Genomic DNA, 27,685 nt, shown 5'->3' with positions numbered 1-27,685 from the left:
TATCCTCCCCACATCTCTATGGGCCCAGCACACAGAAAGCAAACAGTGAATGAATGAATGAAGCAAATACCATTAAGACAGTCTCTCAAAGCTGCTATCTCATTCTCTCTACTTTGACAAAGCTGACCATCTCATTGAAGCTTTCTACTTCTTGGCTTCTGACACTTAGCTGTTCTCCCACCTTTCTTGGTGGCTCCTCCAACTCTAACTGGGGGCATTTCATAAGGCTCACTCCTATTGGTTATTTCTGTAGTGAATCAGTATTACAGATGAACCACCAAGAATAATTTATAAGTTAGGATCCCAAAGCCTCCAGGAGAAAAAAGATTGGTAGGAAAAGGATCCTACAAAGGAAATATAAAATTCTATGCTTTCTCATCTTAGACAAATAGTATTTTAAAAGATTTGCTGGGCTTCCCTGGTGGCACAGTGGTTGAGAATCTGCCTGCCAATGCAGGGGACACGGGCTCGAGCCCTGGTCTGGGAAGATCCCACGTGCCACGGAGCAACTGGGCCCGTGAGCCACAATTACTGAGCCTGCGCGTCTGGAGCCTGTGCTCCACAACAAGAGAGGCCACGATAGTGAGAGGCCCGCGCACTGCGATGAAGAGTGGCCCCCGCTTGCTGCAACTAGAGAAAGCCCTCGCACAGAAACGAAGACCCAACACAGCCATAAATAAATAAATAAATAAATAAAGAGGATGCATTTCAAAAAAAAAAGATTTGCTTTTGCCATTACCATACTAACATGCTCAGTGGAGAAATTGGAAATACATATAAAAGCATTAAAAAGAAAAAACTCGGGGACTTCCCTGATGGCGCAATGGTTAAGAATCCGCCTGCCAATGAAGGGGACATAGGTTTGATCCCTGGTCCGGGAAGATTCCACATGCTGCGGAGCAACTAAGCCCATGTGCCACAACTACTGAAGCCTGCCTGCCTAGAGCCCGTGCTCCGCAACTAAAGAAGCCACCAAAATGAGAAGACTGCACACCGCTATGAAGAGTAGCCCCCGCTCGCCGCAACTAGAGAAAGTCCACGCGCAGCAATGAAGACCCAACACAGCCAAAAAAAAAAAAAAAAAAAAAATAAAATTATTAAAAAAAAACAAAACCAAGACACCTCTCATCATACCCCCCAGAGAAAATCACAGTTAAAATGGGTTTTTTTTTCCCTTCAGGATTTCTTCCATACCTCTTATATCAGTTCTGTCATCAATGTATTTGATTAAGATACACTGTAGTTAAGCACACAGGCTCCAGAGCCAGACTGCCTGAGTTTGTGTCCTAACTCCATCACTTCCTAGCTACGTGGCCTTGGGCAAACTACTTAACCTCTGTTTCAGTTTCCTCATCTGTAAAATGGGAGTAACAATACTTATATGCTTGTTTATAAAGGATTGAAAGTAAAGCACCTAGAAGAGTGCCTGGCACAAAATTAATACTGTATGAGTACTCACTAACATTATTTTGAAAGTTAACCATCTTTATATTGAATACATTACTAATAAAATTACAGGTGAGTTACCTAAAAAGCAATAAAGCAATAATTACATGAATAATGATCATGTATATTTAAAACAAAAAGCAAAACTCATCCTGAGGGACTTCCCTGGCAGTCCAGTGGTTAAGACTCTGTGCTTCCACTGCAGGGGGCACTGGTTTGATCCCTGGTCGGGGAACTAAGATCCTGCATGCGGCACAGCATGGCCAAAAAAAAAAAAAAAAACAAAAAATACTCATCCTGATAAATCTCATCCTGATTCTGAAATTTAGGTGGGAGATTAGTGATCTAGGAACAGAAACATATAGACAGACCTTATCACCCTCCAGAGGCTACTACCTATATATAGGTGTTCTAATCCCAAGTTTTTAAAGTTTATATGTATATATATATATATATTTTTTGGAAAAGTATATTTTTAAAATAACTAAGGACAGAGAGATATAGAATGACACATCCCATCTATAATTAAGCTAAGGAGATGATTACTTGAGCTATTGATATTTCCCAAGAATGTTAAGTAAACAGGTTTACTCCATCTTTCCTAGAGGTTATAATGAATACATATTATATACAATATATTCTTTAATTTGTCCTTTATAATAATTGTTCTTTAATGGTAATTACATTATTGTTTTTACCTTCTGAGCTACAGAACATCTGGTGAAGCAGATCAAGAAACCAGAAATGATAATGTACCTTCTAAGACGTTCTTTCAGAAGGATACCCCCCTGATTCATGTTATGCATTTGAGTTGGGAGCCATTCGATTTGTAGACTGTGTCATCTGGTTGTTCCTGCATGCATTATACCACATGAAGAGGGTCCCTGTCTATTTCTGACACGATAATATTAATCTTATCCTCCAAGTAAGCACCCAGCATATCTCGAAGATCAGAAAGAAAGCCTCGTTCAGTGTTGCTATGTTCACAGAGGATCACATTTATTCCTTGGGAAGCGGCATCCAGAACATCATGATGGGACATCTCACCTGCCAACAAAAGAAAGAACAAATACTGAAATATTAGACACAGAGTCTGTGGAATGCTGAACCGTAACAGCAGAAATACCAACTTTGCATTCTGTATGCAGCAAATGTAATACAGCAGAACTTTACATAGAAATCTAGAAAGTTATATGCATGTGTCTTACATGTCCTCCAATTTAAAAAGAGATACAGAATTCCAAATTCTTTCTCCTTGGCAGACCCAAGGCAAGTAACCAAATACACACATCCAACAGCATCTGATACTGCCATAACTAGACCTGTAGGAACACCCATTCAAAATGTTTCCACAATAAAATAAATGACCATTGCTAAGTAAAATGGGGCTTTCAAAAAGTTTCTTTCTTATGTAACTATTAAATAGCAAATACCTCAAGAAAATCCTAGGCTTACCGCGATGTGAAGCCCACACACTGCAACAAAGAGTAGCCCCCGCTCACCGCAACTAGAGAAAGCCCGTGTGCAGCAACAAAGACCCAACGCAGCAATAACAAAACATAAAATGAATAAATAAATCTTTAAAAAAAAAAGAAAAGAAAATCCTAGGCTTACTTCCCAGAGACTCCTTTACACTTTTTGAGTACCAAAATTTTCAGCATCAACCGTAGTCTAATTCATAAGGATGAAATGAACTCAAGGTTATTTCTAAATTAAAAGCAAAGTATTTTCCTTTGACTTAGGCAAAACGCCTAGAAATTCTGAAGTTACTGGTGGAAGGGGATCTCATCTTTTGTGAAAAGATTTTGGGAAAACTCAAATGTTTTGAATTTTAAAAAAACACCATTTATGAATCTGGTGACTTCCAACTTAAGAGCAAAAATATAGTATGCACAATTTGGCTTGTTCATAAAAAGCATAATTTTGAAATACACTTAAGAGACATAAAGGCATTTAAAAAAAAGGTTCTTAGAAAAAAAATCCCCCCTGCCCAAATCTTCAATTCCCCACACTCCCCCCTACCCAAATATGCATCATTTCATTATAAGGAATAGTTTTTATTCAGGCACCTTTTAAAATATCTTAATCTAAGTAACAGTAGAGAAAAAGTAAAAGGAGAAAAAGACACTAGGGTGGCTCAGTTAGAAGTCATGCTTTAGGAAAGACAATCTGGCTGCCTGGACTATTATAAATGCACTGGCTGGAGAAGGCATGGAAGTGGGAAAATCCATAAAGACCCTGCAATAACACCAGAAGACAAAGGAAAGAAAGCCTGACTCAGGATGGCAGCTGTGGGAAAGAAAAAGCAAATGAAAGACAATTTATATTTGCAAGGAGCAAGCTCGCCATCTGCTGGTCTTTCTAGGATATTACCCTTTATGACCTAACACATCAAGCTCAAAGGAAGGGTGATGAAACTGGTCTTTTGGCTGGCACTTCCCATCCCTGAAGTTATATTCAAAGTGATGCCTCACAGACCATAGACATCTTAAGTTAGCCAGATAAGAAGATATTTTCTGTTTCCCCAACTAACCAGATAGGAAGGACATTTTAACATTTTGGAACTGTGTGAATTTATCTTACGTACATATTCCTTTATAATAAAAAAACTAATTTAAAAAAAGTCACTATTTATGAAGAAACAGACACTCCAAACTGAGAGATATACAACAAAGCAAATGGCCTACACTCTTCAAAAATGTCAATGCTCTGAAGACAAAGTTTAGAACTATTCCAGAGGTAGTGTGTGATCATGGATTGGATATCAACCTGAAATCATCACAACATGGTCATGTAAGAGAAAGTCCTTGTTCTTAGGAGATATAATGCTGAGGTATTTAGGGGTAAAAGGTCACCATATCTGCAATTTATTACAAAACAGTTTGGGAGGAAACATGTAAATATATAAATATACTTATGCATACACAAATATATACACACATATTGTATGATATGTTAGAGAGAGAGAGAGAGAAAATGTACAAATGTGGCAAAATATAACCATTAGTAATCTAGGTGAAGGGTATACAGGAGTTCATTGTACTACTCTTGCAACTTTTCTATAGGTCTAAAATTCCTTCAAAGTAAAATGTTAAAATTTTAAAATAGAAACACCATGTTGTAAGATATCAAATTGCCTATACACTGAAAGTTTATTTCAATCTGGTATAAATATCTTACATCTTTAGAAGGATAGAAAAGAAAACAGATAATGGTCACATACATTTTTAGTTGGTTCAAAAAATACATCATGCTTGCTCAGATGCTGCACCTCTATACTTAGGGATGTGACAATGTTTCTAGTGCAGCAGCCTCTGTAAGGGGGTGTGCTAGACAATAAGGCATGGGTGTGGGTGGCAGGAGAGGCCTTAGTAATGGAGGGCCCCAGAGGTAGCCAAAGGAAAGGGGGGGGCCTTAAGACCCTTGAGTCTAGTCCTAGAAGTGGGAAAAGTAATCTTTAACCCCCAGTCTCCTAACCCTCAGGAGGCGCAGAGGTGGAAATACCGCTGGTAGCAGCAGTGTACAAAGTGCCTCCATCTCCTTGGAGGAATGATGGGCCAAGTTACCAGTTAGGTATTACCCACAAGGACAGAGTATAAAGCCTGGGAGCCAAACAATTAATGTCCAATAAGAAATGCATACTGTAGGTTAAGAACAAAGTGACAGGAATCGGGAGAGGAAGTCATGACCATCAGGGGCAGGAGCTGGACACTGTCAAGAAAAAGCTTCTCAGGGGAGGTATCTTTGAGCTTACCACTAGAAGTTTAAGAAAGTGGCAAAGAGAAGACATCTTAGCCAGGGAAAACAGCATGAGCAAAGGCTGCCTGAAAGAGGATGAAACATTTAGGCTTCACCAGGACAGCTGACGGAGATCACTGAAGGGTTTTATAGCCTGGATAATATTATACACCATCATATTTGTACTTTTTAAAGTTAGTTTTGGGGGAGTGTGTGGAAGATTAAGATTAGAGGCTTGATGAAGTACTTCAGGTAGAGGATGCCTGGATGGAGATACAGGGAAAAGTTCTAGAAAGGTTTTGGAGTTATAACTGATAGAAACTGATGATTGTCTTTAGGGCTGAGTAAGAGGAACCATTTTCTACCTAAGACGACAAGGTAAAAAGTGTCCCATTAACTTACATATGAAATCTGAGAGAAATCATGTTTAGGAAGAAGTTAGGTTAAATAAATGCTGAACATCAGTTTTTTAGATAATCTAATTGTTTAATGATTTTTTCCCCTCCACAAAGAATATGGTATGTTCCCAATTTTGGCATAGTCCCTATTTTCAGGTTCAAATAACAGATCCATCTATACGTCAGATGCTGTCCTAAAACCTGCTATTATTAGATCCATCTATATGTCACATGCTGTCCTAAAACCTGCTATTATTAGATCCATCTATATGTCAGATGCTGTCCTAAAACCTGCTATTATTAGATCCATCTATATGTCAGATGCTGTCCTAAAATATGCTGGTTTTTAACTTGAAAGAAAATAAACCAAGGTAGGGAAGGGATGCACAAGAAAAGGGTAGAAAAAAGATCCAAAGGCTGTCCTACCTGTGAGGTAGAGGTCGGCCTCTGTTCCCTGAAGGACGCTGCTCCCAGAACCAGCGCACACGGCCACGACTTTGACTGGGGACTCTTCCAGATAAAGGAAACAAGAGGCCACTACTTTATAATTCCCCTTCATTTTAATATTATAATTTGTACCGAGAATCCTAAATGTAATGCAGATTTCACTCCTAGTCTCATCACCAGTATGTGAATTTTGCTTACCAAGTTTTAAAAAATAATAAAACACATCTTCACATAGGCAAACAGACTATTCCTTGGCATTGCAGAGCTAACCCAAGGCAGCATTATCATTCCTTCAGACGTATGTTGCTGCAGAAGCCCACATAAGGCACCCCTGAATGGTATCAACCACTATTAGCACTAGGCTTTGGGCTTTACTGCAATGCTGCTCAGTAAAGCAACCTCACCTGGGTCTCCAGGCAACAGTGAGAGGTAAGCAGGTAACTCTCTGTTCCCAGGTAAGGAAGCTAAGGAACTAAAAGGGCTAGAGGATGCTATAAATGGATTTGACACACATTTTTTTTAATATCGTATTTATCCTAAAAGAGCATCCTCTGAAGAGTGAAATACAGACTCTTTCAAGCCAAAATCCAAGTGTTTAGCACTTAGGTTTCTAGAATGGACACTTCATTAGTGGTATTTCAAAAGAGTGGCACTGGAGCTGGTCAGAAGTCCAATCCCATCTCTGCCACCGACCCTTTTTGGAAACGAACCCTCATGAGTTGTTTGATCCAGCTGTGGACTTTGGATAAGTTTCTCTCCAAACCTCAATTTTTTTCACCTATACAAGGGGAATAACGACACCTCCCAGACAGCTAACGACGGCTAGCGTTTACTGCACTTAATGTGTGCCAGTCACATGAATTATACCACCACCTCGATGAGTTAGGTTTTATTATTTCTGCAGTTTTTACAGATGAGGCTACCGGGACACAGGGGGTTAAATAGCCTGTCAAAGTCACGCAGCAGACAGGACAAATGTGAACCCAAGGCGTTCAGATTCCACACTCATAACACCTGCGCTCCACTCGCCGCCTTCACAGTGGGAACTCACACACTCAGGACACTAGGTACAGTGCTAGGCTCACTGCAGGGGTCCAACAAATGTTCTGCCTGTTCCTTTTGTTACCCAAAATACTGGGGAAAGCCAAGAGGAAAGGCAGTGGCTACAAAACTCAGAAACTGCACTGGATCACATCACTTAGCACTACCTCACTATAAAATACTGCCAGCATTGTAAAATTTAAGATTTGCATTGTAACTGGAGCAATCACAATTTCCAGCTTTCTTCCTGGATATTGGTAGGATTGCACTTCATGCTCTCCCTGGGTTGAATAATTCCGGACAATGAGTTGAACAGAATATGTATTTCCAGACCGGAATGTTTAACTGATGGTTTGAGACCCTCCCTCTGCAAAAGTGCCCAGTCTACAAGGAGCAAATTTCCCCCGCTGATTTGAGATGAATGTGGAGTGTGCCTGAGAAATAAATCCTGTTTAGGCCAATGAGATGTATACACAGTATAACCTCAACCACCCTGATCGATAAAGTAAAGCAGTCATCTCCTGTGAGCTGTGACACGTTTCTATCATCTATACTGACACAGCCAAGAGTTTCAAGTTTGCCCAACAGTATCAGTAAGTATACTGGACAAATAAAGGAGACATATTTACCTAAGGTCTTCCCTACTCCAAGAGCAAGGCGAACATGAGACAGTTTCAGGTGCCTTTTGATTTGCTCAATCATGGTTGCCAAGGAGACAGACTCATCCAGTGTGCATAACCGTCCCATGCCAGTATGTAGAAGCAGAGGCTGAAGAGAAACAGAAATTAGAAAAACTGTACGTCATCAGTCCTAGAAAACAAATCCATAGAACAAACAGCAAATGCCGAGATCAATAAAACAAGCATACAATCAGCTTGCTATAAAACCAGCTCCAGACTAAAATTTGGGGATGCAAACCTGACAAAAACATTCTCTGACTTCTAGGAGCTCAGTCTCCTGGGAAGGCAGATGTTTAAACAATGAAAATAAAAGCGTTTTTAAATACAAAGTAGGTATTGTTTTTTTATGGGAGCACAAAGGAATGACAAAATAAATGAGTTGAGACTAGGGGAGGGGGGTACTTGGAGTAAGTGGAGTCAAACAAGGTTCTACAACAACTTGGGTCTCGAAGACAGACCAGAAAGGAGTTAAAAAAGGAGTGATATCAAGGGCAGTGTGGTGGGTTAGGGACAGGGTGAGATGTGGAGAGGCATTCTAAAGAGAGAGATCACGTACAAAGGTGCCAAGGTGGGAGAGACCGCACAGGGCAGATGGAAAAGCAGACAGTGTAGCTGGTATACAGAGCAAGGGATGCGGATGGAGAAGACGCGGAGACAGGGGTCCTTGCCAGTCATGAAGGGCTTCACACTCTAAGCTAAAAAGCCTGGACTGTCTCCTGCAGGCGCCCACTCAGGAGACTACTCATATCCCAAGTGAGAAAAGATGAGAGTTTCAACTACTGTGGTGGCGAAGCAAACGGAGAGGAGAAACATTTTGTAGATTTAGGGACAGAATCAGCAGGGCTTGGATTTACAGGGGCAAGGGAGAGTTGTGCAAACCACAAGTAAGATAGATGATGACGCCACCAATAAAACAGAAAAAAGTGGTATTTAAAGGCGTGTTATGGGGATAAGGTCAATACTTGTATATATTGGATTTTAAATACTTGTAAGAGTCATAAGTGGAAAATGTTCAGAAAGTGGCTGGAAATATAGGTTCTTTTAAAATTTTTTACCTTAAGAAAGCACTCTGAGACAGGAAGTAAAGACATAGGAATCATCATACAAATGGCTGTCAAGTTAAAGGAATGAATAAAAATGGGCCAGGCAGAGGGTATAAAATAAGAGACTGAACCTGTAACTGAGTCTCTAATCCTGAAGAAGTACCACTATGGTCTAAATGTTTCTGTCCCCCTCAAATTCATAGGTTGAAATCCTAACCTACGGATTAGGAGGTGTAGCCTTTGGGAGGTACTTAAGTCATGAGGCTGGAACCTACAAGAATGGGATTAGTGCTGTAGAAAAGAGGCTCCAGAGAGATCCTTAGTCCCCTCCACCACGTGAGGACACAGAGAGAAGGCGCCATCTTTGAACCACAAAGTGAACTCCCAACAGAAACCACTCCGAATCTACCAGTGCCATGATCTTGGACTTCCCAGCCTCCAAAACTGTGAGAAATAACTTTCTGTTGTTTATAAGCTATCCAGTCTGTGGTACTCTGTTATAGCAGTCCAAACATGTTATAGTAGCCCGAATGGACTAAGACAAGTTCCAACATTTTCTTATTCCTGAAACGTCTCCCGTTTTAAATATACTTTCCAGGGCATGACATGCCTTCAATCACCACTTTGTATCTAATAATTTACATATGAGTTTGTCAAAAATGCACAGTAACATATTTTTTATTACCTTCTCCAGTGACAGAATTTCAGTCTTCTGATAATATTGTCTGTTCTGGGAAAGAAAAGCCACCACCTCCATCAAAGCTTGCTGAGTACAATTCAGACTGAGCCGTGTTTGTTCTTCATCATCAGTCCTAGAAAAAAAGTCACTTCCTGGTTTAGGATAAATATAAACAACGTATTTAAAAGAATCCATAGTTTACAACCTCCTATAATAGGAGATTGGATTTATATGGAATTTAGGATTTAATTCCAAGCCAAACTATTTTCTAGAATAGTGTTTCTCAAACTTTCACATGCATCAGAATCATCTCGTGGCCTTATTAAAACAGACTGCCGGGCCCTACCCCCCGAGTTTCTAATTCACTAGGTCTGAGTGGGGGCTAAGAATTGATCTTTCTAACAAGTTCCAGGTGACGCTGATGTGGCTGGTCCAGGGACCTCACTTTGAAACCCCTGTTCTAGAACAGTTCTCAGTCCTGGTTGTGCATCAGAAATCTCCTGCTGGCTTCTTAAGATAACAGCTGCTGGACCCTTCTATAGATCCAGTGAAACAGAACATCTATGAATGGGGCTGGGGCAAACTGAATTTTTGTAAAGCCCTAGAAAAGTTAGTTTTCAAACATCACTGAATACAAGAATCTCCTGGACAGATTCTCAGGCAAACCCCATTCTAATTACACAGATCTAGGATGAAGCCAAAAATCTGCATTTTTCATAAGCACCCGTTAGCAATGATTCAGAGGTCCCTGAATCACCCTTTAAAAAGCAAGGCCCTTAAAAAAAAAATAAATAAATAAATAAATAAATAAATAAAGCAATGCCCTTGGGAATTCCCTGGTGGTTCTGTGGTTAGAACTCGGTGCTTTCACTGCTGAGGTCCGGGTTCAACCCCTTCAATCCCTGGATCCCTGGTTGGGGAACTAAGATCCTGCAAGCCGTGGGGTGCAGCCCAAAAAAAAAAAACCAAAAAACCAATGCCCCAGAGCTTCTCCAAAAAAACTAGCATCAAGAAAATTTTAGGGCTTCCCTGGTGGCGCAGTGGTTAAGAATCTGCCTGCCAATGCAGGGGACACGGGTTCGAGCCCTGGTCTGGGAAGATCCCACATGCCGCGGAGCAACTAAGCCCGTGAGCCACAACTACTGAGCCTGCGCGTCTGGAGCCTGTGCTCCGCAACAAGAGAGGCCGCGACAGTGAGAGGCCCGCACACCGCGGTGAAGAGTGGCCCCCGCTCGCCGCAACTGGAGAAAGCCCGCACACAGAAACGAAGACCCAAGACAGCCAAAAATAAATAAATTAACTAATTAATTAAAAAAAAATTTAAAAAAAAAAAAAAAAGAAAATTTTATATTTAACCATAAACTCTAAATATAATCATAGAATTCTAGAACTAAGACACCTAACAAGATAATGTGGAAGTGTAGTTTCAACACTGGAACCATCTGCAGAGATTTGAAAAGAAAAAGCAAAAACAATGCCCGGCCCCCAATCTAATGGTAAATCCCAGATATTACCTGTAATATGGAGAAACTGGAACCAAACTAAATGTGCATCAGTTTTTTAAAAAGTCCATCAGTTAGGAAGAGGAATACTTCAAGAAATTACAGTACATTCATAATAAACACTGCGTAGCAATTAAAAAGAGAGATGTACATGGAAAGATTTCTAAGACATCTTAAGTTAAAAAGGCAAATACAGCATACCATTTAATTAAGAAAGCAATGAATAAGACAAAACTACACATTTCTTTGTGTCCCTATACGTGTTTGAAAAGATACCCACTTCTCTGAAAACAAAGGAAAAGACAACTTGAGTTGAAGATACCGGGATTGAGTAGAGGGGACAAGGAGAACTTTTGTATTGCTTAAATTTTTCATGCTTTATTTGTATAGTTTTAATTTCAGTATTTGCACAGTATTTCAGTATGGTAAAAGACACCATGACTGGAACCTATGCAAAATCTTATAAACAATTTTTCTTAAGATTCTTGGAATTCCCCAATATTATTAGAGGACATTTACTATGATTTTACTATAATGTATCTACACTTAAAAACCACTTATCAAAGAGTCACTTTTTGGTGTAGCCCGATATAGATTTCCATTTTAGCTTTGTGCAGTGGCAGTATCGTAGCCAATGGGGTTTACCCAAGGTGCGATTATTGCAATAGATTTCCACTTTATAAAAAAGTCATTATATCTATCTTTTTTTTTTTAACAATTATTAAGTCCTAGCTTTATATAACTTGTCTTTTACGATGCTTTAGTAGGTATTAGGGTAAATCAGCCCCCCAAAAAATCTCTAATGAAGCAACATTATTTTTTTTAATTAATTAATTTATTTATTTTTGGCTGCACTGGGTCTTTGTTGCTGTGCAGCAACCGGGGGCTACTCTTCGTTACGGTATGCAGGCTTCTCATTGCAGTGGCTTCTCTTGCTGCGGAGCATGGGCTCTAGGTGCGCGGGCTTCAGTAGTTGTGGCATGCGGGCTTAGTTGCTACACGGCATGTGGGATCTTCCCGGACCAGGGTTCGAACCCATGTCCCCTGCATTGGCAGGCGGATTCTTAACCCCTGCACCACCAGGGACGTCCCTGAAGCAACATTTTGGTATCTCAGCCCTAATTAAATAAATGATTGACCTTCCAAGAGGCACTTTAATGTATTTTTCTTTTCAAGTGTTTGGGAATCATCATTTGCTGGGAACTGATAAAAGTAAACCTATGGGGACTTCCCTGGTGGTGCAGTGGTTAAGAATCTGCCTGCTAATGCAGGGGACACGGGTTCGAGCCCTGGTCCGGGAAGATCCCACATGCCACGGAGCAACTAAGCCCGTGCGCCACAACTACTGAGCCTGCACTCTAGAGCCCGCGAGCCACAACTACTGAGCCCACGTGCCACAACTAATGAAGTCCGCGTGCCTAGAGCCTGTGCTCTGCAACAAGAGAAGCCACGGCAATGAGAAGCCCGCGCACCACAAGGAAGAGCAGCCCCCGCTCGCCCCAACTAGAGAAAGCCTGCATGCAATGAAGACCCAAAGCAGCCAAAAAAAATAAAATTAATTAATTAATTAACTTTAAAGAAAAAAAAAGTAAACCTATGTTATCAGCATATAACTCGGATATATCTGTATACCCTAAGGTAAAAATAACTTTCAACATTGCCAGGAAGATTAGAAATACTGTAGGATGTGTGGTATAGTCCCTCCCACATAGAAAATAGTCAATAAGTATTACTTATCATTTTTATTGCTTTGAAAAGATCCCATGGTTCTCCTTAGGGACCCACAGGCAAATGAGAAGTATGCTGCTTTGTAAACCCACCCTAGGAAAGTGATTTGCTGCAAACTTAAATAACAGAGTCATAGAATTTGTAAGAAAGATTCTTACAAATTAATATATACAAAAAGAGGAAACGATATTGTACCTAGCAGAAAAAGAAGTGACAGATACACCTGCAATTCCTTTCACTGTAGAAATGACTTTGTCCAGGTCTTGGGTGTGGGTAACATTGAATTCTACTCTGTGTGTTCCCTCTGTGGGGTAGTCAGGAGCTCTGGAAGCATGGATGGGTCTGGAGGTGCAAACTCCTAGAAAAAAAAAATTGTCAGAAATTGGAGTTTTTGTGGGTTTATTAAAAAATTAGAAAGATAAACCACTATGGGCAAAACTTCTAAGAAATGAGTATTTTTGAAAAGATTCATTCTCAGATGCTTACATAATATACACACACATACATATCCCTTATATATACATCCAACAATCCCTGTAATTTAGGGATTTAGTACAGACATACAGAATCAAATTTATTTTCAGATTTTCCATAAGACTCTTAAATATCACAAAAAGTTGGACAAGACTGACTCATGAATTTTTACATAACATATAGAATTGTGACTGCCTAAATTTACTCATGTAAACTATGATTCAAGTTGCAAATGCTCATAATTTACTTGACCACATTAATCCAGATTATATCATCACAGAAGCTTCAGCCCAAAATGAGTAAACTAAAAAGACTTACTAAAAGCTGAAACACATATGCTGAATTCCCTCATTGTGCTGGGCATAAGGACTAATTCAATAAAACTCTATTTGATTGACATATGAAGTATACTTTGGAGAGGCTTGAGCTTTCAGTTCAGTTTAATAAGCGTTTCTGGAGTGCCTGAGTGCCAGGCACTGTGCCGCATGAGTAAGGAATCATAAAGCTCCATCAAAAATGAAGATTTCCTATGCTGTCCTTATTCACTAAGGATAAAAATTTCATTTTTCAAATGCAATTTAATTGCCAGATTTCAGCAAGATTATTTTAAAATATATAAAAATAGAATAATGGTCCCCATCCCTAAAACAGTTAAAACACTACTGGAAAGACATTCTAAAATTTCAAAGCACTGGTAGGGAAAATCCTGAATATGAAAGAACAAGAGGCTTCTCACCAAGCCCTTTAGCCAGCCAGTTGTTGACTCCCTGGGGAGCAGCATCATAGGCCGTGTGAGGAGAGTAGATCCCGACTCTGTTCTCCAGCGCCCGGATCACCAGGCGCTCTTTCCAGGTTTTCCAGGTGATGCGCTTCATAGGGCGGAAAATGGGCGGATGGTAGGAGAGAATGAGATCCGCCTTCTTCTGCAGCGCCTCCTCCATCACTTCTTCTGTCAAATCATTGGTTAGGAAGAGCGTGTTTACAGTGTGTGGTGGGCTTGGTTCCACCAGTAATCCAACATTGTCCCAACTCTCAGCAAATGAGAGGGATGCAAAGTCATTCAAGGAGGAAAGGAGAGCCTGTAGATCCATGAAGGAACGGGAATAACCGCGGATCAGGGAATGGACTAGGCGGACTGCCGTGGGGACCAGGCGTACACGAGATGACAACATGCAGAAGTCAGGTAAAACTGAGTATCTGAAGTCAAAACACAGAAAATGGACCTTTGAGACAGCAAAGCATGTGAGCAAAAGAGCTGTAGTCCTACATGCCTGGCTTCAAATACTGGCTCTGCCACTTACCGGCACGTGGTATCACAGGTAAGTCATTTAACCTCTCTGAGCTTGTTTTCTCATCTACAAAATGGAGACACTATAACTTACCTCACAGGCCGTCTGGAGGAGTAAATGGATTAATATGTTTAAGTCACCTTGCACAAGCCTGGTGCACAACACACAATTATGTTCCTTCCCTCCTCCCTGCCCCCTCCCACACACCCTTGTTCTTGTTCTCCCCACCCGTGCTTCAACCACCCTTCTCCATTTCTCTAAATATTACCCTTCCTTCCAAGACCCTTTCGACTTCCTTTTTTTTTTTTTTTTTTTTTTTTTTTTTTTTTTTTTTTAATTTATTTATCAGTAATAGTGGCTCACGGGCTCTTAGTTGCTCCGTGGCATGTGGGATCCTCCCAGACCAGGGCCCGAACCCGTGTCTCCTGCATTGGCAGGCAGATTCTCAACCACTGCACCACCAGGGAAGCCCTCGACTTCCTAAATAAAGCTTTTCTTGACAAACCTTCCCTTTCAGTGTCTTCCCTCTCCCTGTTCCACCTGCTTTTGCACTAGTTATTCTCATAATATTATATTCCTGTTTGTCTCCCCCAGTACGCTAAAGCTACTGGAGGACAGAAACTACCTTTTCTATATCTCAGCATCACCAACATAGGCCAGCACTAAATGCTTACTATACAGACTGACACAGTCCCCCTTCCCCCATCATAGCAGAATTTGGAGTTAGGGTGGTACATACTGACATTAAAAAGTGCTTTATCAAAAGAGTAACAATAACATATTTAAAAAGTTAATTGTTTTGTATGGACACCAAGGGGGGAAAGTGGCGAGGTGTGGGTGGTGGTGGGATGAACTGGGAGATTGGGATTGACATGTATACACTAATATGTATAAAGAACCTGCTGTATAAAAAATAAATAAAATAAAATTCAAAAAAAAAAATTAGTTAAAAAAAAAAATAGTTAAGTGTTTTATCAGCAGCCAGAACCATGGGATGCACAGGTGAGTCACTCTGTGAATGGGTAGGGTCAAGGCAGGAAAGGGCAGGAGCTGCTGTCCCCGAGCCAACAGCTATCTGCCACACAAAGGCCAGAATCAAGAGGTGGGAGAGGTGAAGATGTAGGGACCCACACAGTCTGTAAGCCTTGTAGACATCTATATCCAACACAAAAGATAACACTGTCAGCTCCATTCTTAAATTTAGTTATCTATGAACACTTTTGTTTGTTTGTTTGTTTTTATAGCTACTTTATTTATTTATTTATTTTTATTTTTGGCTGTGTTGGGTCTTCGGTTCGTGCGAGGGCTTTCTCCAGTTGCGGCAAGCGGGGGCCACTCTTCATCGCGGTGCGCGGGCCTTTCACTATCGCGGCTCCTCCCGTTGCGGGGCACAGGCTCCAGACGCGCAGGCTCAGTAGTGGTGGCTCACGGGCCCAGCCACTCCGTGGCATGTGGGATCTTCCCAGACCAGGGCTCGAACCCGTGTCCCCTGCATTAGCAGGCAGATTCTCAACCACTGCGCCACCAGGGAAGCCCAACACTTTTGTTTTTGAAGAAAAGCATTTCATGGTATGCAAAATAATTAACAAGAAAGCATAGTTAATTGTAAATTTAATGAAATACTCAACTCAATTTCAAAAGCAAATTTTTTTCAGTATTTGTACGCAGAAATATTTAATATTGGGACTTCCCTGGTGGCACAGTGGTTAAGAATCAGCCTGCCAATGCAGGGGACACGGGTTCGAGCCCTGGTCCGGGAAGATCCCACCTGCCGTGAAGCAACTATGCCCATGCGCCACAACTACTGAGCCTGCGCTCTAGAGCCCGTGAGCCACAACTACTGAAGCCCGCATGCCTAGAGCCCGTGCTCTGCAACAAGAGAAGCCACTGCAATGAGAAGCCCGCACACCGCAACCAAGAGTAGCCCCCACTCGCTGCAACTAGAGAAAAGCCCGCGTGCAGCAACGAAGACCCAACGCAGCCAAAAGTAAAATAAAATAATAAAAAAGAAATATTTAATATTTAATGCACTTATTCAACCTACGGTTTGGAGTGAGGTGGAACCACTCGAACCTGGGGTCTTGGAAGATCTTCTAAGGGTCCTTATACCACTTCCACTCTCCAGCTTCCACGTCCTGATACTACTCCACTCTCCAGACTCTTCTAAATCTGGCAAGCCCTAAAGGGAAGCTCTAGTGGGCCGCCACGCCGGTTCTGTTACCTACTGTTACATTTGAAGGAGCCCTTGTAAGTAACAAAACACTCCCCATTTCCTACGAAGCTGAGTAGCTTGAAGTCACAATTAAAGAGAATGAGAATGGGAGGCGGCAGAGCATGGTGGGAAGAGCACCGACTCTAAAACCAGACTGACTCCCAAAGCCACAGCTGTCTCAGAGGACTCTACCTCTGCGGTTTCCACCTCTGAAGCATGCAAATAATAGTGCCCAGCTCCCAGCGTGGTTGCAAGATTTAACCGTGAAGCTGGGAACAGTGCCTGGCCTAGAGTCTGCACTGTTTGTTATTAAGATTCATTAGCAAGGCCCACTTTACAGCCTGCAAACTGCGCCCTCTTGTTTCAGTCCCACTTCAGGCCTTTTCTAGGACAATGAAGAGCGCAGGTGGCACGGCCGATAAGTCCGTGAGTTAAGTCCCCGGCCCCTCTAGAGCGCTATGCTCTCCCGCGGCAAGCCGGTTTTCTGCGCCTATCTCCTCCCCTGCCACCTTTCGCTGCAGCAGGATCCTAAACCACAGCCCGCCGCCAAAACCTCAGCTACCCACGCTGGAATTTAACCCGCCCAAGACTCACCAGCCCCGGGAACTCCGCGAGCGCTACTTCCGGTCCTGCGCGGAACTTCCTGGCTTCGTGAAAGTGGGCGGGGCGGGGGAGTCTGCCGGAGGTGGTCCTGCTGATTTTGCGTCTGAGCCCAAGGCACTTCTAGAGGTTGACCAGAGTTACGCTTCTTGTCCTAGTGTAATTATTAAAAGATAATTATGACCCTTTCATAGTCAAAAGTGTTCCTGGTGGGGAGAAATTAGTGTCTCCCTAGTTCTAGTCGTTTTGGTTTGAGACGGGGGGGAGGGAGGAGGCGAGCAGGTGAGGGGCGTTCTTTCTAATGGGTCCCTTGCTCGACTTCCGGTGGCCTGAAGAAACTAACTTCGAATCGGGCAACTGCGATTGCACCTTTGCTCTTTTAACAACCGCTGTGCTAATCGAAGTGGTTAAGTAAGTATGGGGTAACGTCAGTTATTCTTTCATTCACTTAACTCAAATGCTCGCAGAGCGCTGTGTATGTTAGTTCTTGGGCTGCTTCCACTGAGTATTCTGTACGGGGAGGGTGTTGTTGAAATAAGACAATTAGTAAAGCATAGAGTATATTAGTGCCAACTGCTATGGAAAAGGAAATCGTTAAGGCAGGTTTAAATAGAGTTATCAGGTCCAGACCAGACTTTTGAGAAGAGACTTGGAGATGAGGAAAGTAGCCGTACAGATGTCTGAGTGTACGTGTTCCAAGCAAGGGGAACACCCAGTGCCTAGACCCCAAGGCGGGAATGTACCCGGCCCGTGAAGAGTGGAAGTAGGAGTTGAGGGGCTTGAGACGAGTAGTATCGCCTGATCGCTTCCATAACCGGTTTTTTATTACTTGGGGCAGGATGGGTGCTCATGGAGACTTTTTCTCTTAAATATGCGGTAAAATGAGCAAGTATGAATTAAGAGAGGGAAATGAATTTAATTCTTTTTTCTTTTGGAAATAGAGGCCCGTTTTTGAACTTCTCTCAGTAAACTGAGAAACTAACAGTACTTCCTGAAAGCATCAAGAAGAAAAATGGTAAATTTTTACAGAATTCTTATGAATGTCTTTCATTATAAGTAATTTTTAGAAACTCAGTCAAGGGAAATAAAACTGCATGGAAATTTCAGTGACAAAACAGAGCAATGATAACCTGTAGAAGCATACAGTGTAAAGTGATTTCAGATTCTTTATGTTTTTCACTTAAAACACACAGAATTTACCTTTTATGGAAAAAGATTGATACAAGATGGATAGAGATGGAAAGGTGGTGTTGCAGGGTCAGAAGAGCATAGCCAGCTGTGATCATTTTAATTGGATCCTTTTGCTCTTGATCTAAGGTGGACAACTAGAGCCTGAGACAGAAAGACAGCACATGCCCCTCCCCCAACACACACACACACACACACACACACACACACACACACACACACACACACACTCCTGCCCTCTGTCTTCAACCTGGTCATGCTCTGACTGCTAGATACTATTGTAAGAAGAGAATTTAAAAAGGAAGCCTCAGAAGTTTTCCACCCTCTCTGGAATGGGGTAACAAAAGGAACATTCTAGCTACCAAAACAACAGATTAAACAAAAAGCAAGAAGAAGTACTCTGGTTACCTCTGCACATTTACGATCTGAAAACACTGACGCTTTTTATGTCTGTTGTCTTTAGTGGAGAAAGAAATTGTTTTTTAAGTCTCTCGCCATTAAATTACATAAGGGAAATGGTGGAAACTATGTAAAAGTCATTTTCTTACTATTTTTCAATATATATTAATGACTTAGTGAATTGCCATTTAAGTCAGTAATACTAACATAAAAACTGTTTTTACTGATGAAAAATTCAAGCTTAAAATGATTATTTCCATCACAATATTTGCTCCCAAATATTTTATCATAGATATCATTTTAACTTAACATTTATATTTCTCCTCTGGAATTTTTTTTCTACTGCTGAAATAAATTTTGAAGAAATACAACTTATCTTTCAGAGCTACTGTGTGGGTGGATCATCTCTGAAATGGTGTTTCTTTCTGTTTTTATTCAGATAGTCATCTTTAATATCTAGTTAGGGAAATGATACAGTGCACAAAGTCACCTGAAGAAATCTCATTCGTTCTCACATTCTCTCTCCTTTTTAGTCGGTGACACTGCATACAGATGTAGGTGATATTAAAATAGAAGTCTTCTGTGAGAGGACACCCAGAACTTGTGAAGTGAGTACCATAATGTATGTATAAAAGATGAGTTAATGCAACAGGATAACCACTTTGCAATTGAGTCATCTAACTTAAACAACATCCAAAAAACAAGTTTCTATAAAACTATTGTCAAGAAAAACCTGCAATGATAATTTCTGGTCTAATTTACACTTCTTTTTCTGATGTCAAAGGTGGATCAAAGAAAGGGTAGAGAATTTTTCTCTAACCATAGAGTGGCTGTTATCTTTTTCTTTTGGCTCAGTTTCCTCAAGAAATGTAAATAATCATTAGATATTAGGTAAGAGAACTGTTCCATACATTATTTCACTTGTTTAAATGACAAGGTTCTATCCTTGTCATTTAAACAAGGGAAAAAGAGGGAGTTCCCTGGTGGTCCAGTGGTTAGGACTTGGTGCTTTCACTGCCACGGCCCAGGTTCAGTCCCTGGTCGGGAAACTAAGATCCTGCAAGCTTCGTTGCTCAGCCAAAAAAAAAAAGAGAGAGATACAAGAAGGAAAAAGAGTCAGCTATATATATTCATTCATTAAGTAATTTATTTATGGAAGGCTATCTTGCCAGTAACTAGAACTACAGTGATGAACAAGAGACATTCCTTGCTATTGTGGAGCTAGTATTCTACCCGGGAAGATAGGCAAGGGGGCAGATTCATTCTAGAAAAAAAGTAATTCTAGAGGGTAATAATGCTCTGAAGGAAATAAAGTTTTGAGATAGAGAATAATGGGAAAGGATTTATTTAAAAGAAGGTGAGGGCAAGCCTAGCCAAGAAAGTGATATTTTAAAAACTGAGTGTGAAAGGTCATGAAGGCATCTCTCTGGAAGAACTTATAAAAAGAACATTCCAGGTATAGAAATAGCAGGTACAAGGGCCTTAAGGTGGGAAAGCCTGTGTTTTTTGGATGAATTTTCAGAAGCCTGATGGGGTTAACACAGTAAGCAGCAGGGAAGGGGTTATTATCATTATGAGATGTAGAAGTAGGCTAGGTCATGCAGGGCTTGCTAGGCTCTCCTGAGGATTTTGCATTTTATTTCAAGAACAGAAGGAAGCTATTGAAGAGTTTTAGGCAGTGACATTATCCAAAGTAATGCCTAAAAGATATCATTTAAATAGGTTGTTGTAGTGTTTTCAGTAAATACAATTGGCTTTTTTTTTTTTTTTTTTTTGGCTGTGTTTGGTCTTTGTTAATGTGCGCAGGCTTTCTCGAGTTGTGGTGATTGGGCTTCTCATTGCAGTGACTTCTCTTGTTGTGGAGCATGGTCTCTAGGCGTGCGGGCTCCAGGGCGCAGGCTCAGTAGTTGTGGCACACAGGCTTAGTTGCTCCGCGGCATGTGGGATAATCCTGGACCAGGGCTCGAACCTATGTCCCCTGCATTGGCAGGCAGATTCTTAACCACTGCGCCACCAGGGAAGTCCCTACAGTTGGTTCTTTATCTTAAATATTCTTAAATCTTAAATGGTTCTTATCTTCTGCTACATCATTTCTCAATCATTGTTTTTATTCTCTTCAGAATTTCTTGGCTCTTTGTGCCAGTAATTACTACAATGGCTGTATATTTCATAGAAATATCAAGGGTTTCATGGTTCAAACAGGAGATCCGACAGGTAAGTTACTCCAGTAATACCTAGGGTATATACCTAGGGTATGTAGTGTGAAGAAGAGACTAGACAAAGAATAGAAAAATAAAAGCATGTGGGGTTTTTATAACTTACCTTAGCGAGAAATTTTTAAGCAGAAGCTACTAGCACCAAGCCCTAAAATATGAACAATATTGATAAGGAGGGTTTTTGGTTTTTTTAGAGATATTTTATTTTTATGGTTTTTAAAGTTCAATTTTGGTAAGTAAGAGAGGACATACCAAATTTTATTTGTATTTAAAGGGTTATGCTATATAAATTAGCCCTTATGTTTAGAAAATGAACCCTTTTTCAGCTTTAATTAAATACTTTTTTTCCTTTGTTCGTCTTGTAATATAGGTACTGGAAGAGGAGGTAGCAGTATCTGGGGCAAGAAATTTGAAGATGAATACAGTGAATATCTTAAGGTAAATCCAAAATACTTCAAAATCTATTTTTTCATGCTGTGTTTACACTTGGAAACTTTGGTACATATGTTGTAATAATACAGGTTAAAATAATTAGTAAAGATACTTTTTTGTAGTTTTTGCACACTTGATAAGTGATGTCAGGGAGAAAATATAAGTAGCAGTTCTAGCCTAATATGTACTGGAATCTCACCATCACATGAATCTTGACATTAAGTGAGCTCATCTTTGGGTCCAATCTGAAATGTTTAATCAGCAATGTACCTAAGGGGCTTAATGCCTCACTATAAAATTCATGTTGAATGACATGAATCATTGGCCTTTTTTTTTTTTTTTTAATTTTTGGCTGCACCTTGTGGCATGCAGGACCTTAGTTCCCCAACCAGGGTTCGAACCCTCACCTCCCACATTAGAAGGCGGCGTCTTCACTGGAACGCCGGGGAAGTCCCTCATTGGCATTTATTTTTGAGAGTGGAGAGGAGAGACTATCAGACCTCCTGCTTGCAATATTGCCTATTATCAATCTCCAACTTTTACCATCTTCTCTGAGATGTTTGAATCCTGTATTAACTTAATGTCTGTGGTAGATCTCAACTAGGTCAAAGAGAAGTGCATATAAATAAATCTTCATCATAGAAAAATTAGATATTTATATTTCCTTTTTTTTTTTGTATTTTTCAAACTTTCTAAAAATTAAAAAACTAGTACATGCCAATTTTAAAAAAAATCAGTTCCATTCCCCAGAGATGACATGAGTTAACAATTTATTGTGTGGTCTTTCAAACTTGTATCTGCATAGAATGATAAGTTTATAATTAGAAAAAAAGACATCAGTTCTCCTCAATCAGAATATGTAATTTAGTATGTTATTTTTCAGTTATAGTAAAATATACTCAGCAAAACTTCTGAAAAATATTCGTTGCAGTGTTTATCTCTGGATGGTGACTAGGAGTAATTTATCCTTTTGCTTTTCTATCATGAAGAAATATTGTTACAGAGTTGGGGTTAGGAGGTGATAAATTGTTTAAAAAGTCATCCTTTTTCTGAATTGGAAATGAAATGATTTTTTAGGCATTAATGAGTGACTGCTTCCTTGGTAGTAATCTGTCATCCTATGCCAGTGGTTTTCAAACTTTGCTGTTACAGATTCACCTGTGGAAGTTTTAAAACTATAAAAGATTAGGGCCTTACCTCCCTAAGTCTAGAGAAAAAGTCAGTAGAACTGATTAGGACCTCGGTTGTATTTTAAGGTTCCCTGGTGATTCCTAGACAGACAAGGTTAAGAACTATTTTCTTATATACCAGACTTGAGGATGCGTATTGAATATTCACGTACTCTAACCCAGAAATTCCATTCCCACATGTTTACCCTAGAGAAATTCATGTACATGTGCACTAGGAAGCATGTACAAGAGTGTTCCTAGAGTACTATTGGTAATAACAAAAGTCTAGAAACAATGTCTGTTGATCTTTGAATGGACAAATTGTAGTATATTCAGAAATAAAATGTTATACAGTGAAAGAAATCAGAACTACAGCTATGTATACATGTATGAATCTTAGAAACATAATGTTAAGTGTAGAAATCATTTCCCAGAAGACTACAAATAGTATGATACTATTTTATAGAGCTCAGAAACAAGCAAAAGGAAACAATATATTGTATAGGCATGTATTGAATGTAAAGATATCAGAACACAGGTTACCTCTTGGAGAGGCTGAAGTAATAGCTGAGAGGAGCACATAGGCATATGCAACAGTTTGGTAAATTTTAATTCTTAAAACTTGGAAATAGGTTAATGGGTGCTTATTTTATTAAGTTGTAAGTGGTACATATATTCTTATGTATGTATCAAACACTACATATGTTATTGGTAGTCACCTTTTAGGGAACAGTAAAGCATTAATATCTCTATGAAGCTGCATCTCTGGAGTTTGTCTCATTAGTGTCCCCTGATGAATAGCTAAAGACAGAGTAATCATTGGAGTTACTTATAGTGTATTTTATATTTGGGCATCTCCCTGTAAGACAGTTCTGTCTGTCTTCAATCTTATCAGTAAAGTCCTTTTAATTCCTGTACACAGTCCCTTGTATAGCAAATAGTATCATGAATATGAGAGCTAGACAAGGCCTTCCTTAGATCATCCAGTCCTGGGGTTATAAACTGACTGCCCATGGATGGAAGACCCACAGATGCATTCTCTATGGCCATTGGTTTAAAAAAATTGTAAACGTCATGAGGCAAGAGCTACACTATTCCTTTTGCCAGGCTCCACCATTCCCTAATGTTTACATTCTGCCCAATTATCAATTTATTGTCTGGTAACCCTTGTGAGCATTTGAATTATGAATAAACCCCTGAATTAGTCCAACCTCCCTTGTTTTACAGATAAAGAAACTGAGTCCAGTGTATATGTGAAGAGATTATGGGGATTTTGGTTTTGTTGTCTGCTTGATCATTTCATGCCAGCACACTGTTCCTTAATATAAATGTAAGGATTATTTCTATTATACATTGGTATTGCCAAAAGTGTTTGTGGCTCTGCTTCTCCAAAGATGACATTAATTGGGCAATGTGATTTGATATATAACAACTTAGATACAAGTTTCCAGAGGTACAGATAATACAGAAACTGAACATTTGGATTAGCCCTGCTGGAAGCTGATTACATGTTTTCTTGATCCCTTAAATACTGGGAAGGTAGAGTGCACGTCTTGTTTCAGTCCGTTATTTGGAATACTTATGCAAAAGCAGCTAATACTTTGGTCTTTCTTTTTCAGCACAGCGTTAGAGGTGTTGTATCTATGGCTAATAATGGCCCAAACACCAATGGATCTCAGTTCTTCATCACCTATGGGAAGCAGCCACATCTGGACATGAAATACACAGTATTTGGAAAGTGAGTATTCTGGTTATGGTTTTCTTTGGAATTTCAATGCAAAGGATGCATATGAGTGGCTGTGATCATAGCATAACTAATACTCAAAGAGCAGTATGAGAGCTAAACGTACCTGAAATTTAAGTCCACCACGTAACAGCCCTGTGACCTTGGGAAACGTACAACCTCTCTGAGCCTCAGTTTTCTTATTTTGTAAAAGAAGGGCCAGTACTATTTTTTCAGGGTCATTATGCAAGTTAACAGTATGTATCTGTTTTCATTAAGAATAGCATCTTGCATCAACTAACACATCTGAAAAACAGTTGCTTAAACAAGATGGACTGGGATGGTGGTTCTGTTATATCACCGGTGTTCCAGGTGCCTCTGTCTTTCTTCTCAACCGTCTTTAGCTGTCATTCTGAAGCTCACTTCATGGCCATAACTTGGGCAGCACAGCCCCAGTCGGAACAGTTGTACTCCAAGCAGGAAGAAGGAGGAAGGGCAAAGGTGCTTGCCAGCTGAGTCAGCCCCTTTCTCAAGAGCTTTCCTGGAAAGCCCAGAACTTACCTACAAGGGAGGGTAGGCAGTGTTTCTTAGCCAGACATATTGCCACTCGCAATAAAACCAGGCCTCTGTGAATAAGAAGAAGGGGAGATTGGATCCTAGGGAGTGTTTAGCAGTCTCTGCAAGAATATCCATTACAAGCACTCTACCTGGGAATTGTTTTTATAAATCAACAGAAAGTCAGTTTGTCAACAGATATTTACTATGCTTAATAAACCAGGGCACAGGGCTTCCCTGGTGGCGCAGTGGTTGAGAATCCGCCTGCCAATGCAGGGGACACGGGTTCGAGCCCTGGTCTGGGAAGATCCCACATGCCGCGGAGCAACTAGGCCCGTGAGCCACAACTACTGAGCCTGCGCGTCTGGAGCCTGTGCTCCGCAACAAGAGAGGCCGCGATAGTGAGAGGCCCGCGCACCGCGATGAAGAGTGGCCCCCGCTTGCCGCAACTAGAGAAAGCCCTCGCACAGAAACAGACACCCAACACAGCCATAAATAAAAAATAAATAAATAAAATAAAATAAATTAATTTAAAAAAAAAAAACCAAGGCACAGTTTTAGAGTGTGTTTTATTTAACAGTTTGAATGCCAAGCTAGGTTAATTAAAAATAGAAGAGTCTACAACTTTTCTTTTCTATTCCATATACATGTCTAATTTATAGATTAATAATAATCAATGAAAAGGAATATTATAGCCTTTAGTAGTTACATTATAGCCTTTAGGCCCTAATCTTTTATAGTTTTAAAACTTCCACAGGCTTCACGAATTTGCGTGTCTTCCTTGCTCAGGGGCCACGCTAACCTTCTCTGTATCATTCCAATTTTAGTATACGTGCTGCCGAAGCGAGCACCAGACTTCCTTTTTTCTCTTTTCTCCCCTAACCCACCATTCAGAATTATTGATTAGTAATTACCAGGACTTATCTTACTGGATTGGTAAAAAAACTGTAGAGTTTAGAGCAAAGATTCTTAATCTTTGGTCCAGTACCTCCTTGAAATTGTTTTGTATATATATGCACATACATTTTTCTGAGAAAAAGGGTACATAGCTTTCCACTGGTTCTCAAAGGGGCCCATGTCCCAGATACTTAACTAGGCTTACTTGCCTCAGTTCTACATGCCCTTTTTTGCCTGAGATCTGTTTCTTGTACCCTCTTTTTCTCTTACTGACCCAGAAGGTGGGAAAGCCTTTATTTAGTTAGTTAGTTAGTTAGTTAGTTTTTACTGGAGTATAGTTGCTTTACAATATTGTGTTAGTTTCTACTGTACAGCAAAATGAATCAACGATACATATACTTATATCCCCTCTTTTTTAGATTTCCTTCACATGGGAAAGCATTTAAAACTTATAATTTCAAGACCTTAATTGTCCTACATTTGGGTGTAAAATCCAAAGGTTTGGTTATAGTATCACTTTAGTGGAAATGTAAAACAAAATGGAAATCTTATCTTTTTTTAAGTACATAGTATGTCTTAGGAATTGATTTGAATTGCACTAGGAAGTATAATCTAAAAAGCCACTTTTTCTTAGCAAATGTTTTAGACTAACTTTCTAGAACATATTAGAAGGATAGCTCTCAATATATATATATATTTTTTCTTGATAGAAACATGAAGTGGGCTTGCTGGAAGTGGGCTTAACTGTTGATCTTCTCTTCTCCTATTCTGAATATTGTTTTTTGTTGTCCAGAAGCAAAAAATAAAAACACCGTATTTAAACAATAAAGTGCAAAGAGGCCACCCACTTCAGGACCTTCAGTGTAGGGCAGTACTGATAATACTAGTGTTATCCTTACACACTTTCTCCAGGTTTTTCCTATAACAAAGAAAACCTTATGACTGGTTATATTGGCCCCATTTGTAGCTATTCCATGTGAATGAGGCCGAATGCAATGTTTAGATACTTTGGTGGGAATATTCCTGCCCGTTGCTATTGTTGTCTAAAGGCATAAAAATGAATTTTTGTTTCTGAATTTTGGCCCCTACCTATGGCAGAAAATCAAAGCGATATTTTGTTGTACACTCAACTGTAGAATTCAAAGAACTATGAGACATGGTGAGAGACTGTAATTGCTATAGGTACTTGGATATTATGTTTCAATCTCAGGATATTTTCCAACATTATATTGTTTCTCTTTCAGGGTAATAGATGGTCTGGAGACTCTAGATGAACTGGAGAAGTTACCAGTAAATGAGAAGACATATCGACCTCTTAATGATGTACACATTAAGGACATAACTATTCATGCCAACCCATTTGCTCAGTAGCTATAATAGACCTGGACAAATACTTGGCAAACTACTCAAGGAACACACCTATTATGGTTTACCCAGTTTTAATTATGTCAGAGATTGCATCATTATACAACTTGTTTACAACTAAGATCTACTTGTTTACAGCTAAGATCTTCTATGAGTTGGTGGTACCAAGGGAAGCCAAACAGCTTTAACTCCTATTCTTAGAGGATATTCTTTACTGTAACTTTTTTTTTTTCACACACACACACACACACACACACACACTGTATTTTATTTTTACAAGAGATAAATAGACTGACACCAAGCATTGTACAGGGATGACCACAACAAAAGCAACCATGATTGCAATTACCAAACATGAAACACACTCATACTATGTCATAATATTGACATTCAGTCCAGTAATCCTCCACTGTAACAGCTCCTTTACTTTGCAGTGAAAATTGATTTGTATATTCTTTGCCTCT

At 40.0% G+C, this 27,685-nt stretch overlaps 2 protein-coding genes and 2 non-coding genes across 8 annotated transcripts; 2 read left to right on the top strand and 2 right to left on the bottom strand.

Moving 5' to 3' along the window:
• Nucleotides 1–1,935: 1,935 nt before the first annotated feature.
• Nucleotides 1,936–17,352, bottom strand: NIF3L1 (NGG1 interacting factor 3 like 1). 3 transcript variants are annotated; one of them, XM_036859048.1, is made up of 7 exons: nucleotides 17,272–17,352; nucleotides 13,913–14,373; nucleotides 12,898–13,060; nucleotides 9,479–9,605; nucleotides 7,700–7,838; nucleotides 6,009–6,092; nucleotides 1,936–2,493 (listed from the first exon to the last, which is right to left on the bottom strand). In XM_036859048.1, the coding sequence occupies exons 2-7, from the start codon at nucleotides 14,346–14,348 to the stop codon at nucleotides 2,309–2,311; spliced, it is 1,134 nt and encodes a 377-aa protein (XP_036714943.1). In that variant the 5' UTR covers nucleotides 14,349–14,373; nucleotides 17,272–17,352; the 3' UTR covers nucleotides 1,936–2,308. The 3 variants fall into 3 exon arrangements, with proteins under 3 accessions (XP_036714943.1, XP_036714942.1, XP_036714944.1); XM_036859047.1 differs by lacking the exon at nucleotides 17,272–17,352 and adding an exon at nucleotides 16,510–17,250; XM_036859049.1 differs by lacking the exon at nucleotides 17,272–17,352 and adding an exon at nucleotides 16,539–17,250.
• On the top strand, nucleotides 11,580–11,714 carry LOC118898617. The gene has a single exon (XR_005020761.1). It is a non-coding gene; the product is annotated as a U4 spliceosomal RNA (small nuclear RNA).
• A 16-nt stretch (nucleotides 17,353–17,368) lies between the features above and the next one.
• Nucleotides 17,369–27,549, top strand: PPIL3 (peptidylprolyl isomerase like 3). 3 transcript variants are annotated; one of them, XM_036859044.1, is made up of 7 exons: nucleotides 17,369–17,688; nucleotides 18,219–18,292; nucleotides 19,398–19,472; nucleotides 20,985–21,078; nucleotides 21,451–21,518; nucleotides 24,301–24,419; nucleotides 27,101–27,549. In XM_036859044.1, exons 2-7 carry the CDS (start codon nucleotides 18,290–18,292, stop codon nucleotides 27,225–27,227), a joined length of 486 nt encoding a protein of 161 aa, XP_036714939.1. In that variant the 5' UTR covers nucleotides 17,369–17,688; nucleotides 18,219–18,289; the 3' UTR covers nucleotides 27,228–27,549. The 3 variants fall into 3 exon arrangements, with proteins under 3 accessions (XP_036714939.1, XP_036714941.1, XP_036714940.1); XM_036859046.1 differs by lacking the exon at nucleotides 27,101–27,549 and adding an exon at nucleotides 26,955–27,016; XM_036859045.1 differs by having other exon boundaries at nucleotides 17,383–17,436.
• LOC118898642 lies at nucleotides 25,704–25,810 on the bottom strand. Its single transcript, XR_005020785.1, has one exon. It is a non-coding gene; the product is annotated as a U6 spliceosomal RNA (small nuclear RNA).
• Nucleotides 27,550–27,685: the final 136 nt, after the last annotated feature.

This window comes from Balaenoptera musculus, chromosome 7 (assembly GCF_009873245.2).
Source record: "Balaenoptera musculus isolate JJ_BM4_2016_0621 chromosome 7, mBalMus1.pri.v3, whole genome shotgun sequence".
In the NCBI taxonomy this organism is placed as follows: domain Eukaryota; kingdom Metazoa; phylum Chordata; class Mammalia; order Artiodactyla; family Balaenopteridae; genus Balaenoptera; species Balaenoptera musculus.
The sequence above is the reverse complement of the archived record's forward strand: the minus strand, read 5'-3'. Positions and strand labels throughout refer to the sequence as shown.

Coding starts and splice junctions, on each gene's coding strand:
- NIF3L1 (XM_036859048.1), bottom strand. CDS start 14,348: ATGTTGTCATCTCGTGTACGCCTGGTCCCCACGGCAGTCCGCCTAGTC. Junction 7,839..9,478: donor AAATTCTGTCACTGGAGAAG/GTAATAAAAAAT, acceptor GTTTCTCTTCAG/CCTCTGCTTCTACATACTGG. Junction 6,093..7,699: donor TGGAGTAGGGAAGACCTTAG/GTAAATATGTCT, acceptor TTTATCTGGAAG/AGTCCCCAGTCAAAGTCGTG.
- PPIL3 (XM_036859044.1), top strand. Junction 21,079..21,450: donor TCAAACAGGAGATCCGACAG/GTAAGTTACTCC, acceptor CTTGTAATATAG/GTACTGGAAGAGGAGGTAGC. Junction 24,420..27,100: donor AAATACACAGTATTTGGAAA/GTGAGTATTCTG, acceptor TTTCTCTTTCAG/GGTAATAGATGGTCTGGAGA.